The following is a 14,223-nucleotide window of genomic DNA, read 5'->3' as shown; positions in this document are numbered from 1 at the left end:
TCTGCCCTTGAGAGAGCAGGCTGGGTTTTCTCTTTTTGAGCAAACTGTAATTATATAATTACCCTGTGTTCTTCATCTGAGGCTCTTCTTCATGTGCCTCCTCCACAAAAGGTCTGGAGGGTGTCAACATGAGAACGGGCCTTTTCTGCAGTGGCTCCCCACTTGCCAAATGCTCTCCCCACGGAGGCTCACCTGCTGCACATATCTATAGGCACCAGGCAGAAACATTCCCTTTCTCCCCAGCTACCGTAATTAAACAATCTATGGCCTTTTAAGCTGTGGGAGGGGGTATTGTTTTTGTTTGTTTTGTATGGTATGTGTTTTTGTATTGTAAACTGCCCTGAGATTCTCAAATGAAGGGTGGTATAGAAATTTAACTACTGCCTCAAAAAAATGGAGGTAGCACATAGCCTTGTCCACATGGGGGAGGCGAGGGAGTGAAGACACCCCATAAATAAGAAGGTAGCAGCAGGTCCATAATATTAATAAAGAATGCACACAACTCTAAAACAGCAGCATGGCCACATTCACTCCCTACATTTAAAATGCTATGGTACCACTTTTAAGAAGCATAAAGGGTAAAGGGGACCCCTGACCATTAGGTCCAGTCGTGACTGACTCTGGGGTTGGGGCGCTCATCTCGCTTTACTGGCCGAGGGAGCGGGCGTACAGCTTCTGGGTCATGTGGCCAGCATGACTAAGCCGCTTCTGGCGAACCAGAGCAGCGCACGGAAACGCCGTTTACCTTCCCGCCGGAGCGGTACCTATTGATCTACTTGCACTTTGACGTGCTTTCGAACTGCTAGGTTGGCAGGAGCAGGGACTGAGCAACGGGAGCTCACCCCGTCGCAGGGATTTGAACCACTGACCTTCTGATCGGCAAGTCCTAGGCTCAGTGGTTTAACCCACAGCACCACCCGCGTCCCTTTTTAACAAGCATGGCGCCCCCCCAAAGAATTCTGGGAGCTGGACTTTGTTAAGTGCGCTGAGAGCTGTTGCAGCTCCCAGAGTGGTTTTAACAATCAATCATTCTTCCCAGGGAACTATGGGAATTGTAGTTTTGTGAGCTAGATAGAACTCTGGTCTCATCATGTACAGGGAAGAGCTGTAGGTCAGTGTTTTGCAGGCAAATGGTCCCAGGTCCAACCTCTGGCATCTTCAGGTAGCCAGAGAACGTCGCTTTTCTGAGCCACTGCCAATGAGTGCAGATGACACTGAGCTAGAATGACCAGTGTGAAGTGGCTTCCTATGTTCACCTTCCTCTCTTCCTTTCTCTCTCTCTCTCTCTCTCTCTCTCTCTCTCTCTCTCTCTCTCATAACATTGGAACTCACAGCCTCCCCAATGAAGCTGAATGCTGGAAGATTCAGGATAAATATGGCAGATGAAAGTGATAGACTATATGGAATTGGCGGAAATGACTGGCAGAATCCGAGACCAGGGAGAAGAGTCAGTGGAAGAAGGCTGGAAGAAATTTAAGGACTATTTACAGAAACACTGCAAAATTAATGAATGTTAAAATGATGTCGGAATGAAATGAAGCGGTTTTAGTAACAATGTTAAAAAGGAGTATGTAAAAATGGCTTGTTAATAGATGAAAATATAAGGCTATAATATGTTAAGATAAAGAACTAAGATAAAAACAAAGAGGGAAAGGATTTGCTGAATTAATCATTTGAAATGGAATACAAAAAAGGGAGGTGAGAGGAGGTCAGGGAAACAAGTAAATGAAAGGCAATACATTGAAAGATGGACTTATTTTTAATCTTTTTTTTTTCTTTTTTTCTATTCTGTATTTTGTATTTTTTGTTTTTTTCCCCTCTATTTTCTTATTACCTATGTAACTTTTTTTTTTTGAAACTTCAATAAAATATCATTTAAAAAAAAAAAGGAAGATTCAGGATAAATAGAAGAAAAACACTTCTTCAAGCAGGGCGTAGTTAAACTATGGAACGCACTTCTACACAAGGTAGTGATGGCTAGCAATTTGGATGGCTTTAAAAGAGAACTGGACAAATTCATGAAGGACTAAGGTTATCAGTGGCCACTAGCCATGATGGCTATGCACTGCCTCCACGGTTGGGCCCAACTGGGCACGCCTGTCTGGAAACAATACGAGAGGAAAGGGCTCTCATGCTCAGGTTTTGCTTGCAGGTTTCCCACAAGCATCTAGTGGGCCACTGTGAGAACAGGATGCTGGACTAGAGGGGATATTGGCCTGATCCAACAGGCTCCTCTTATGCTCGTGTATTCTTATGTTCTTATTTATGGGGGTATTCACTCTCTCTCTCTTCTCCCACCCCCAGCAATGGGCTGCCTTGGCCAGCAGCATGCAGGGCTCCCACCCTGTGATGCTTCACAGTTTTCATATCTCCTGGAGGGTGAGACATCAGCCCAGAATTTTTACCAATGCAGGAAGTTACACTGATTCAATCTGCTGCTCCATCATCTTGTGAGATCATCTTCCCAAGAGAAATGGCGATATAGCCATGACGAGACTCTAGAGCGAAGTATTTTTCAGGTGGGTGGAGGCCTCTCTACATACCCACTGGCAAACTCCCAGAAAGGAAAGGTCATTTCTACATGGCCACGTGGGTGGGTGGTGCCATTTCACCACTCGCTACTCCTGCCTGAATGGCATATGCTGTAGGAAGCACGTGCCAATGGCTGCTCCCCCACTAAACGGCAACTCGGGAGTGGGGAATCATTTGCAACCTGAAAACCACATCCTCTTCCATGCAGCCTTCTGGGGGCCACATGGCAGTGGCAGGTGGGGGCTGCTGGCAAAAATGGATGAAGCAACAAATGTGAATTTACTTTATGCAGTAGGTGAGCTTCTACACACACTCAGCTCCCTATTCCTCCAGCCAGGCAAAAACATTCAAGGAGGGTGCAAAACTGGGCCAGTAAGAACAATGGTTAGCAGAGAGGCCTAGGAGCCACACTTGGCCCTTGGGACTGAGGTTCCTCAAGCCATAAGGCTGGATCAGGTTTTCAGCTACTGGGAGGACTGGGTTCCCTCCCCCTCTTCTATGCCACTTCACACAGTCTCCTCCACTGGAGGTCAGCAGCTGACAGCCTCTGGACCAAATCTGACCAACAGGAGAAAACATTATTTGGAGAATGCAGGTGATGCTTCGCTGGCAGGTTGCATGTACGTGTATGTAAACATATGTAGTGGCATCATATAGTTTTGGCCCATTCTCCTCCCACTTCTTATCAACGTGACCATTTGGTTTTACTAGTTCCTGACCAAGGTCCTACAGCAGAGATGGGGAACCTGTGGCCCTTCTGGATGTTGTTTGCCTCCAATAATATTAATAATACATTTTTATTTGTACCCTGCCCTCCCTGGCCAGAGCCGGGCTCAGGGCGGCTAACATCATAAAGCTAACACAGTATACAAACAACATAAGAACATAAAAACAGGTGATCAATTAATTAAAATACATCTTAAAATTAGTTCAGAGCAAATTAAAATCTGGACAGATGGCCGTCCATGGGTAAAACTGAGGCCCAGCCAGAATGCTCAGTGGTCAAAGATTATGGGCATTGTAGCCCAAAAACATCTGGGGAGAAATTGGCTTCCTATTCTGGTCTTAAAAATCAAGAGAACTGAGATAATGATGATGATGATGATGATGATGATGATGATAATAATAATAATAATAATAATAATAATGGGTTTTATGTTGTTGTTGTGTTTCCTCCCTGGTTTTCACTGGATTTCAAGATGCTTTAAAATACAACAGCAAGAGAGCTAGAAACTTGGCTTAGTTTGGATGAAAACTGGAAATGCAAAGAATTCAGAGTGGGGCCACCTAAACATTCCAGTGTGTCACAACTGGGTTGTTTCACTGTCCTTATTGTGATCTTGATCTCACTCTCTTACTTACACACACACACACACACACACCACACACGAACACACGCAGAGAGAGCCATTAATCAGAGCTCCCTTGTGCTTTCTGTTGATATTCTGCCCCCTTCCTGACATTCACAGAATCAATTAAGAAACACCAACGGGTGTGTTTTATGAGTCCCATGCTGGTTCTTTTGCCACCTTCGCTAAATGACCCGCATACCTAAAAATAACAAAAATTAAAAATTCCCCAAGCAGAGTTGTTATTAAAATCTGCAAAGATAGTATAAAGTTCAAGCAATTACCAAAAAAATAAAAAAATATGAAAAAATCTTGGCAGTGATCTCAATATAAACATTTCCATCTTTATAGCAATCCTTCTCCGCTCCCCCAACTTCCACTGTCACACACCCCAACCCTTAAAAAAATCCAACACCCACAGAAAAATTGATTAGTCTTACGTACAGCAGTTGGGGAAGAAATATATAAAAGAGCTTTATAAACGGTATTAAATTGATAAGGGTGCATTTTGCTGTGCAAAAATTAAATATTGATTCATTTCCACTTGGCAGTTCCCCTCGGAGTCCGCCTCAGATGTTTTCTGTCATGCTTTAGCTGACTAATTACCTTTTGGGTCCATCTGCTATCATGTGTCAACTAGAGCCGGTTGGATGGAACCATTCAGCAAAAGTTGGGGTTGAGCTGAAAATTAATTGGTGGGGATTGGGATGGGGAAGGAAGGCTACTGAATACTCTCCGTACATTTATAACACATTTAAAACACACATACAGTCAAAGAATCCCAGGAACTGTAGGTAACAACTCACAGAGCTACAACTCCCATCTGAATAAACTACAGTTCCCTTCTTCGGGACAGGTAAGCTTTAAATGTATGGATTATGCACAGCCTAAGAAGCTCTGGAGACTGAAGAAAGAAAGAAAGAAAGAAAGAAAGAAAGAAAGAAAGAAAGAAAGAAAGAAAGAAAGAATCTGGAAGAACAATAGCCTGGGAGAGCCATGATGGATTTAATGAGTGAGAGGGATTTGAGGCTGAGTAGGGGGTGTCACTGGAATGACTACAGAGAATGCAGATGGTGGGGAAGGGGAGAGGTCATGCTGGGAAGAAGAAAACTCCTGTTGGCTCCCACCGATCCAGGATCCACCTCCACAGAACCAGCAGCAGCAAATTGCCAGCATCGAACACAGAAACACTGCCTGGACTTTTAAAACTTCCTACTTAAGAAGAAGCCAGGTTGCCCTGGGTTCAACCCTTAGCAATGCCAGGTACATGATCAAATTAAAGGCCTGTATGCCTGAGAGCTCGAAGGGCAGTGCTGTTCAAGACTAGCCAACACTGGGAGAGCTGGAGCAATGGTCTGATAAGGCAGCTCCCTATGTAAAAGCGTAAAAGCTTGATCTGTCTCCGCAACTTGTAGCTCGCCCTTCTCCCAAATGACATACAACCTTTAACGCTGGGATTCTACCTTTCAAGCATCTAGCATCTTCCCAAAGACCTGACAAACCTCCATTCTGAAAAGAACCAGTCTTATGCACTTTGTAGTTGTATATTTTAAAACCCAGAGATTCAGTCCTAGCAAAGAATCTGTGGCATTTTTTTTTAATGACTCACACATAGGTTGTGATGTACATTTTCATAGGTTACGGCAGTCTTCCCCAACCTCGGATCCCCAGATGTTGTTGGACTACAACTCTCATCATCTCTCACCACTGCCATGCTGGCTGGGGACGACTGGGGGTGAAAGTCCCAAAAACATGGGGACCAAATAAAGCTGGGGCGAGAGAGGAGAGAGAGAGAGGAGAGAGAGACCTACACAGACCACACATCTGCAAAACTGGACTCCAGCCCCTGAAAACATCTGCCACAATTTTCTTAGGGCACTCACCCAGTTGAAGTTCAGCACTTTTAAAGCCCCATTCGTTTCCAAGAGAGAGCTAAGAATATGCTCAGATTTCACTCTTCCACAGAAACTGGCAGGGATCTATTAAGTACTTAACCCGGGAACCTGCTAAGAATTCCACTGGTTTCACTGGGTCGTTGTCCTCCTGGCTTTCATCGCCTGGAGCCCAGTTTGCATGTAAGGAAGCCGGCTTTTAATACTTTAATATGCTCATTTGCCTGAAGTCCCAGTGAACTCCATGTGGGCTTACTGTCGAGCAGACACGTACAGGCTTGCACCTTAAACGTGCTAGTCTGAAAGGTGCGGCAAGGCTCCTGATTTCCACTTGCACGCGCGCGTGCGGGTTTTTCTACCGAACCCCCTTCGATCCAGAAGCGATGCTTGCCTTAAACCGGACCGGCACCGTGGACACTGCACCTTTCCTGGGTTTGTTCCAGCGGGAAGACGGCGGCAAAGCGGTGCCAAAAACTGGACCGAAAGTTCCTTCGGGGGCGCACGGGAAGTTCCTTCTGGGGAGCAGCGCTGCTACGAAACTATAGACGGGGAACAGCTTGGAGCACCCCAAAAAAAAATCATCCCCGGCACCTACCCACCCCCCACACTCGGGATCCGCTCGTGCAGGATCCTCGCGTTCCAGAACAGCGAATGGAAGGAAAGAAAAGTTTTGCCTCTCTCACCTGTCCGAGGTTCAGGTAGCCGTAAGCGGAGGCCAGCCGATGCGCCTCGTCGGGGCCCCCCAGCACCCGCACAGCCCAGTGGTTGGTATAGACGGTCCGGGGGCGCCGGGCCGGCCAAGCGGGCAGCGCCGCCAGCAGGAGGAGGAGCAGGCAAGCCCCGAAGGCGCGCATGGTGGCGGCGGCGCAGGGCTCTTTGCGCGCGGGGAGAGGCGCAGCGAGAGAGCCGCTGGCGGCGACGGCGCGCACAGACGCCCGCTCCGAAGCCGGCGCGAGCGAATCGCAGACAGGCCCCCGCCTGCCTCAGCCGGCCAGTGGGGGGAGCTCAGCCTTTTTGAGGCGGGCGCAGCCGGGCACCGGGGGGGGGAGGATGGGGCGGACGGAGAGATGGAGGCGGGGAAGGATCCGCTCGGGATCCCGGCGGCGCAGCAGAAGCCGAGATTGGCAAGCCCGCCGCCGGGGGGAGGCGATCCCGGATCTGCGAGCCGCCGAAGCCCTTCCTCGCGCGCTCTTCTTTAGCTTGTCGCTGTTGGAACAGTGGGAGAGTTTGGGAGCTGTTGCTGCCGCCTCCCAGTCGGAAGAACTGGTTTGGCCGTCTAAACCGAGCGAAAGCGGATCGCATGGGGTTCAAATCAGTCGTTCCTGGTCACCCCCTCCTGGGTCACATGATCTGGGCCGCTGCTTAGGCTTTTGGTTTTGCGTTTTAGCAGGTCTTCGAGGCCGCACTGAATAAAGCTTCTTCACAAAACTTCCAATTTCAGGGTGTTTTGTCATCGGACCCACAAATATTACACAAGGTGCCCCAAAAGGCAACCCAGATCCACAAGGTGCCCAAAAAGGCAATCCAGATCCACAAGGGAGTTAATTCCCTGTGAGAAAAGGTTTGGGGGTTTTCTGAGCTCAGAAAAAAGGGAAAAACATGATTGAGCTGCATAAAACTATGCATGGTGTGAGGAAACTGGATAGGGGAAAATCTTTTTCCTCTTCTATAACCCAGGTCTTCCAGTGAAGCTGGATATTGGTAGAGAGACAAGAAAGTACTCAACACAGCGTAAAACATGGAGTTCGGCTCCTCGGAGTGAAGTGCTGGCTCCCAATTTGGGTGGACTTAGAAGGGAATGAGACAAATTCAAGGAAGGTAAAACTATCAGTGACTACCAGGCCCTCTCAATAATCCAGAGAGTCCTAGCTGATTTGAGAAAGCATGTTCACATACCTTTTTATCAATTTATAAGTACATTTAAACTCAGTTTTAATATGACAGCATCCACAGGAGTTAATGTGTTTTACTCGGTCACTTATATGCTTAAATAAGTAGTTGTGAAACAAAGCAAATACCCTCAAGTGTCTAAATTTGAGTTTAAGGCTTGTTGCTCAGAAATGCCAGGCTCTGCCCCAGGGAATTCATAGTCTCTGTTGGATGGGGAGGGGAAAAGCAAAACTCATTATAGACCTATCAATGACCATGAACCAGGATAATAAAGCAAAACCTTCAGACACAGAAGCAGTATACCTTTGACTAAGAGTTACATTTTTTTCTGTATGCCATGTCACACAGAAGATAGAGCAAACTTGTCTGTTCCTCCAGAGGACAGGGCTAGAAATCAACAGGCAGAAATTGCAGGGGGTGGAATATATTTTTTTAAAAATTGTTGGGAGAATCTTCCTAACAGAGGTGTTCAGCAGTGGGACAGACTGCTGTGGGCAGTGGCTGGCTCTCCTTCATTGGAGATAATTAAGCAAAGGCTAAACAGCCATCTGCCAAGGGCAGTTGTAGTTACATCCTGCATTGCAGATCCCTCATTAAGCAAGGGGTTGGACTAGACCTCCGAGGTTGCCTTCAGCTCTAAAATTCTATAATTTGGGGAAGGATCAAGTGAAAATAAGAACTGGGTGCAAAAATTCATTCAACAAATGGTGAAATAATTACCAAAGGAGAGAGGTCAGAAATAACTTTTATAATCACAATAATAAATAAATAAATATTGTGCACTACATCTGACTTACATTGCATAATTACAATAAAGAAAAAGCATTTCCAGTGGTCATGTTCTCTTTGGCATTCCAGAATTACTTAAAACATATCCACTTTGCCTCCAATCGAGCCTTCCCAAAGTCGGTACCCTCTGCTTTGAACTACAACTCCCATCTGTCTTGGCCAGTATAGCTATGCTGGTCAGGGCAGATGGTAGTTGTAGTCCAAAACATCTGGAGGGCACCAGCTTAGGAAAGGCTGCTAAACAAATTAGTGGCATTCACCATAACCGTCACAGGCAAACACAGTCCCCTAATCTTCACACCATAAAACTATGTCAATAATAATAATAATAATAATAATAATAATAATAATAATAATAATTTATTATTTCTACCCCACCCATCTGGCTGGGTTTCCCCAGCCACTCTGGGCGGCTTTCAACAGAACATTAAAAATGGAATAGTCAAAAGTAAGGCCCAGTCAGTTCAACGGGGCTTGCTACCAAGTAAATGTGCATAAATATACAGTGGTACCTCAGGCTAAGTACTTAATTCGTTCCGGAGGTCCGTTCTTAACCCGAAACTGTTCTTAACCTAAAGCACCACTTTAGCTAATGTGGCCTCCTGCTGCTGCCGCACAATTTCTGTTCTCATCCTGAAGCAAAGTTCTTAACCTGAAGCACTATTTCTGGGTTAGCGGAGTCTGTAACCTGAAGCATATGTAACCCGAGGTACCACTGTACAATCTTAGATGATAAGCATAGCTCAGGGCCAGAGCATCTGCTTTGCATGCAGAAGGTCCCATGTTCAATTCTCAGCATCTCCAGGTAGGGCTGGGAATGTCCCCCTGTCTGAAATCCTAGAGAGTCACTGCCAGTCAGCATAGACCAGGCAGAGCCGGCCCACCCATGAGGCAGGGTGAAGCAGCTGCCTCAGGTAGTGGAAGTGCAAGCGGAGGCGTTCGCCCATCCCACTGCTTCCGTCATCACCAAGTTTCAGTAAAGGGAGGGGGGACATTCTGGCACACAACATTGCCAAGGCCTTGCAGAATGCAATGAGACCAAGGCCTTGTGGAGCACCCCCTTTCACCAAGTTTCAGCAAGGGGGTCATTCTGGCGGCAGCCAAAGTGGGAGGCGAGGCACAGCAGCAGGTGGCAAAATGGACTGGGCCACCCTTGAGACCAGTGCTGTGGAATATTTTTCAGCCCAAGGGCTGCATTCATATTCCAAGGGCCACACATCAGTGCTGGGTGGAGCCAGAGACAAAAGTAGGCGGAGCAATGAATGCAAATTTTACCTTTGCACAGTAGGCTAGTTTCTACACACACACACACACACACACACACACACACACACACACCCTCTGTAGTTCCCATGCATCTAACAGGATACATAATCAGAGTTCAAGGACACATTCTGGCCAGGCAAAAACATTCAAGGAAAATTAAAAGTTGGGCCAGCGAGGGATCTCTCCCGGGGAGTGTTCATGGGCTTGAGGATTCCCCTCCCTTGTCCATGGATTACTCTCTTATCTAAACAAAATAAAAAAATGCCTTCCAGTAGCACCTTAGAGACCAACTAAGTTTGTTGTTGGTATGAGCTTTTGTGTGCATGCACACTTCTTCAGATACACGAAAGCTCATACCAGTAACAAACTTAGTTGGTCTCTAAGGTGCTACTGGAAGGATTTTTAAAATTTTGTTTCGACTACGGCAGACGAACACAGCTACCTACCTGTAACCAGAACTCTTTTATCTAAGAACATCTAGAATCGAGCACCTTGCTGTAAAAAAAGGACACTGACCTTTGCTTAAAAAAACATGATTGGCTTGGGGTCAGGTCTAGGGCAGGAGACCATTGTCTCTTTTATCATTTTAAAAGGAAAGTTTACTCTTGATGAGTGGCTGTGATTATAAAGAGGAAATGCCTCACTGCCTGGAAAACAAAGCAACAGTTGTACAGTATGTTGATTGGGATGCTAAGTTGATGGTGTGACATCTCTCTCTCTCACCTGTGCAGATGGGCCTTTAAGAACAGATTATGGTTTGCAACACCTATCCAAAGCTTATCAGTTTTCAACATCTGGCTCTGCCATGTACTCTGAAGCACTGCCTATTCAGCTTCAGTAACTACAAATCCCCAATTTGAGTACTGATTTCTAAGTTTGGAGGACACTGCAAAATGTGGGTTTTTGCAAAACTTTGGCCCCGGTTTAAGGTGAATTGGAGAAGGTTGTTTTTTTGGGGTGTTACCTATGACCCCCAGGGTTGATGTATCAATTGCTCAGTTTAGGGGATGCTGCAGGGCCTGCAAGGCGGAGCTGTTCCGCCAGGCCTTTGGTCCGGGCACAGTCTGACCCCCTTCTTTCTATGGGACCCTGTATGTAAGTGGCCTCCTTGGCTCAACACAAGTGGCCGGGCATGGTGAACTTTTAATTCCTTACCCCTATGGTTATGATTCATGGATTCCCAATTAATTTTATTCTGGTTTTAAATGTGATTTGAATAGTATTTTAAACTAATCATTTGATTTTGTGTTTTTAATGTATTATACATTTGGTGTTAGCCACCCTGAGCCTGGTCTCGGCTGGGGAGGGCGGGGTATAAATAAAATTTATTATTATTATTAAAAACACAAGGTATTATTGGCCGCAAAACTCTGCAAAAGCACTGCAAAACCTTGGCATTGGCTTGGAGGGGACCCCAAATTTAAGCTTCTATCCTGTACATAATAGCAGGATGTGTGTGTATTATAGTTGTTTCTCAACTCTACCCATTTCAGTCCCCGGCATCTTCAGGCAGCGAGAGACTGAAACCCTTGAAAGCTGCTTCCAGTCAGTGAAGACAGTACTGGGCTAGATGGAACAAGAGTCTGACTCAGTATATAGGCAGCTTCAGTTGTTTCTATGAGTTTACTAATTCACTGGTTTGGGGGAAGGGTTGCGGCTCATTGTTGAATGGCTTAGTATGCTAAAGGTCCCAGGTTCCATATCTGGCAGGGCTGAGAGTGTCCCTTGTCTGAAAACCCCAAAGAGCCACTGGCAGTCAGTGTACACAATACTGAGCTAGATGGACCATTACTCTGACTCAGAATAAGGCAGCTTCCTGTGTTCCTTTTGGGTCTTTTTAATCCAGCAGCAGTGAAACACTTTGAAATCCTTTCTGTTTTCAGCGGAAGAGTGGAATTCTAAACCAACCAACCACCAACACCAAATAAACCCTCTTAACTCTGCCTTTAAGGCTCATCATAAAGCTTTTTGCATGGAAATAAACATTTACCAATAGGTAGAATTCAGTACGTATGTATTCAGAGGGCATACACACATTTACATTTTTCTGCACTGCTTTAAGGCTTAGAAATGGGTGAGTGAATTTTAAATAAAAGCTCAGCTTCTATATTCTGCTAAGGATTTTAGCCCGTCCTTGTTTTAAGGCTGTTTTCACCGGGTTGAGTGCTGCCATGGTCACAAGCAGCTGAGCAATCTCAACCCTGTGTGTGTTTGGGAGAGGCCAACTCCCATCACAGAAATGTGCTTCTCCCCACCCACCCCTCACTCTTGCAGATGGCCCCTGGTTCCATATGCAGCCCCTCCAGCTACAGCAAAATCAGCAGAGAATAACCCATACAAATTCATCGCATTTGAGCTACGATTTCCCTGAATGGACCATTAAGGAGCAGATATTTGTCTTGCCTGCGAACTTACAGTGGCTCTTAGCTCATGGTGCTTCTGTTTATCGAATGATGATGATGTGCCAGGAATAATACATTCTCAGAGGTTCTCCTCCGCCAATGATGGATGGCGCCGATACATAATCGGGGCAACCCATTGCTCCACTGATGTATTATACCAACATGCCATCAAAGGGAAAGGCTGTTGTTTTATTGATGTCCTGAGTCTGATTTGCTGCCTGACTAGGACCCTCTGATGATGCATCACACAAAGGACCATTTCCTGGTTAGGGAAGAAAGGTGTCATAATTGCTGGGATGGTGCAATCAGGGAAGGAATAGCAAGCAACAAAAGGTTGCTTTATACAACCAAAGGTCATGGAAGCTAATGTTGTCTTTTTCTGCTCTCTTTAAGGTACTGGGCCCTGAGGAAAGTGTCTTAGCTCAGAGGTAGAGCATCTGCTTTGCATGCGGAGGTTCAATCCCTGACATCTTGACGTAGGGCTGGGAATGTCCCCTGCCTGAAAAGCTGGAGAGCCAGCGTCATGCAGTGTAAACAGTACAGTACTGAACTAGATGTAGCCTGACTTCATAGGCTCCTATGTACCAAGGACTGGTAGGGATGCTTTGCTTTAGGGATGCTGAGGGCCCCAGGGTCAATTCCTAGCATCTTCAGGTAGGGCTGGGAATGACAGCTGTCTGAAACCCTGGAGATCTGCTGCTAGTTAGTAGTTAGTTATTATTTCAAATCTCCTCAAACTAGGCCAGGGAGGGCTCCAGGTTTGGGCAGATTCTGGTCAAAGCGTCCTCAGATGAGCCACCTCTTCTTTCAGTGTGTTCTGTTGGGTTTATCTGGCTGCCATGACAGCCCTCCAGAGAGCACTGGTTAGGCAGCTGGGTCTAGCCAACCTTTTAATGTCCCATCATGTCCCAGAGTATTGCCAGGTTGGGACATGGTGGGATATGTGTGGCTAAATACAGCTGCTTGATGCTTCTCAGAGTGCTAGTTGGGGCAGGAGGTAAACAGATGTCCCTACATCTGGGGCTTCAGCAGTGGACCCTGTCAGGGCTACAGGAGCCCTGGGGCGCCAGGTGTTGATGCCAGCCCCGAACTGGATCCAGAGTTCCAGCCCAGGCAGTGGATGCAATCATGAAATGAATATTTATCATAGTAACCTTTCCTGCATGAATGTTTCAATTCAAAGCTAGAGGCACACTGTGTGATGCAAACAGTTCAATGAAATTTGTGAGCCAAGCAATTAAGGGTAAGGAAAAACCACTTCAAATACTTCTCCAGAGGGGAGGAGGGGACGCAAAAATTGGCAAGGTGAAAGAGTTCATATCTGCAAGAATTTGAGCTTTCTTTACCTCTGAAGCTCCTTTCCTTCTGCAGCTCTCCTCTGTTCCTTTTCCAGTTTTCCTTCTCCTTTTTTCAAATGCTCCCTTATATTCTTCTTCAGCCTTCCTTTCCCAGGACACCCTGTCTTGCCTGGTCCTTCTGGGAGGTCAGAGCAGTTCAGCCAATGGTATGCAGAGATTCTTAGGGTCAGCCAGTATGGCAATCTGAGGTTCTTCTGCAATAGCAAAGAAGGGAAAGGGTGCTTTCAAATAAATGTTTATTGGAGGATTGCTGCTCTTTATGAATGCAGAGTTTTCAAAGGCTGTGTACACACCATGCATTTAAAGCACATGCCTTCCTGCAAAGAATTCTGGGAACTGCAGTTTGTTGAGGGTGCTGGGAATTGCAGCTCTGTGAGGGGTAAATTACAATCTCCATGATTCTTTGGGGGAAGGCATGTGCTTTAAATGCCTGGTGTAGAGGCAGCCACAGTGTCAACACAACATTGTTAGCATCAAAATGCCAGCCTATCTTTCTTCCCTACTCAAATTGAATCCAGATTTTCCCTTTCTGTGGAAAATGCAGCATTGCAAAAACATGCCAGTTGCCAATTTGTGTTACCAACCTATTTGCCATTTTAAGTCCTTGTCTGGAACACCCAGAGTAGCTGATATTGTGACTTCTAGATGTTGTTGGATTACAGTTCCCACCAGTGGAAACTGGCGCCCATTGGGAAGAATAGGAAAAAAGTCAGGGAGGCCAACACCAGCACCAGTGCACATGGCT

At 46.2% G+C, this 14,223-nt stretch overlaps 1 protein-coding gene across 4 annotated transcripts in view; it reads right to left on the bottom strand.

Moving 5' to 3' along the window:
- PCSK6 (proprotein convertase subtilisin/kexin type 6) overlaps positions 1–13,575 on the bottom strand; it is a 102,656-nt gene extending 89,081 nt beyond the window's left edge. For 2 of the 4 annotated variants that reach the window (XR_014541637.1, XM_083586398.1), the window contains exon 1: positions 6,457–7,100. Coding sequence is in view for 1 of the 4 variants with exons in the window: in XM_083586398.1 (XP_083442524.1) it covers positions 6,457–6,627 (171 nt within the window). In the remaining 3 variants the exon portion in view is untranslated. Of the gene's footprint in view, positions 1–6,456; positions 7,101–12,133; positions 12,283–13,466 lie in introns of those variants that run through there. The other 2 variants (XM_083586400.1, XM_083586399.1) reach the window with 2 other exon arrangements.
- Between the last annotated feature and the right edge of the window lie 648 nt (positions 13,576–14,223).

The sequence above is a fragment of the Podarcis filfolensis genome (assembly GCF_964270895.1).
Source record: "Podarcis filfolensis genome assembly, chromosome: 14".
Taxonomy (NCBI): Eukaryota; Metazoa; Chordata; class Lepidosauria; order Squamata; family Lacertidae; genus Podarcis; species Podarcis filfolensis.
Note: the sequence above shows the minus strand (reverse complement) of the source record. Positions and strands in the feature narration are given on the sequence as shown.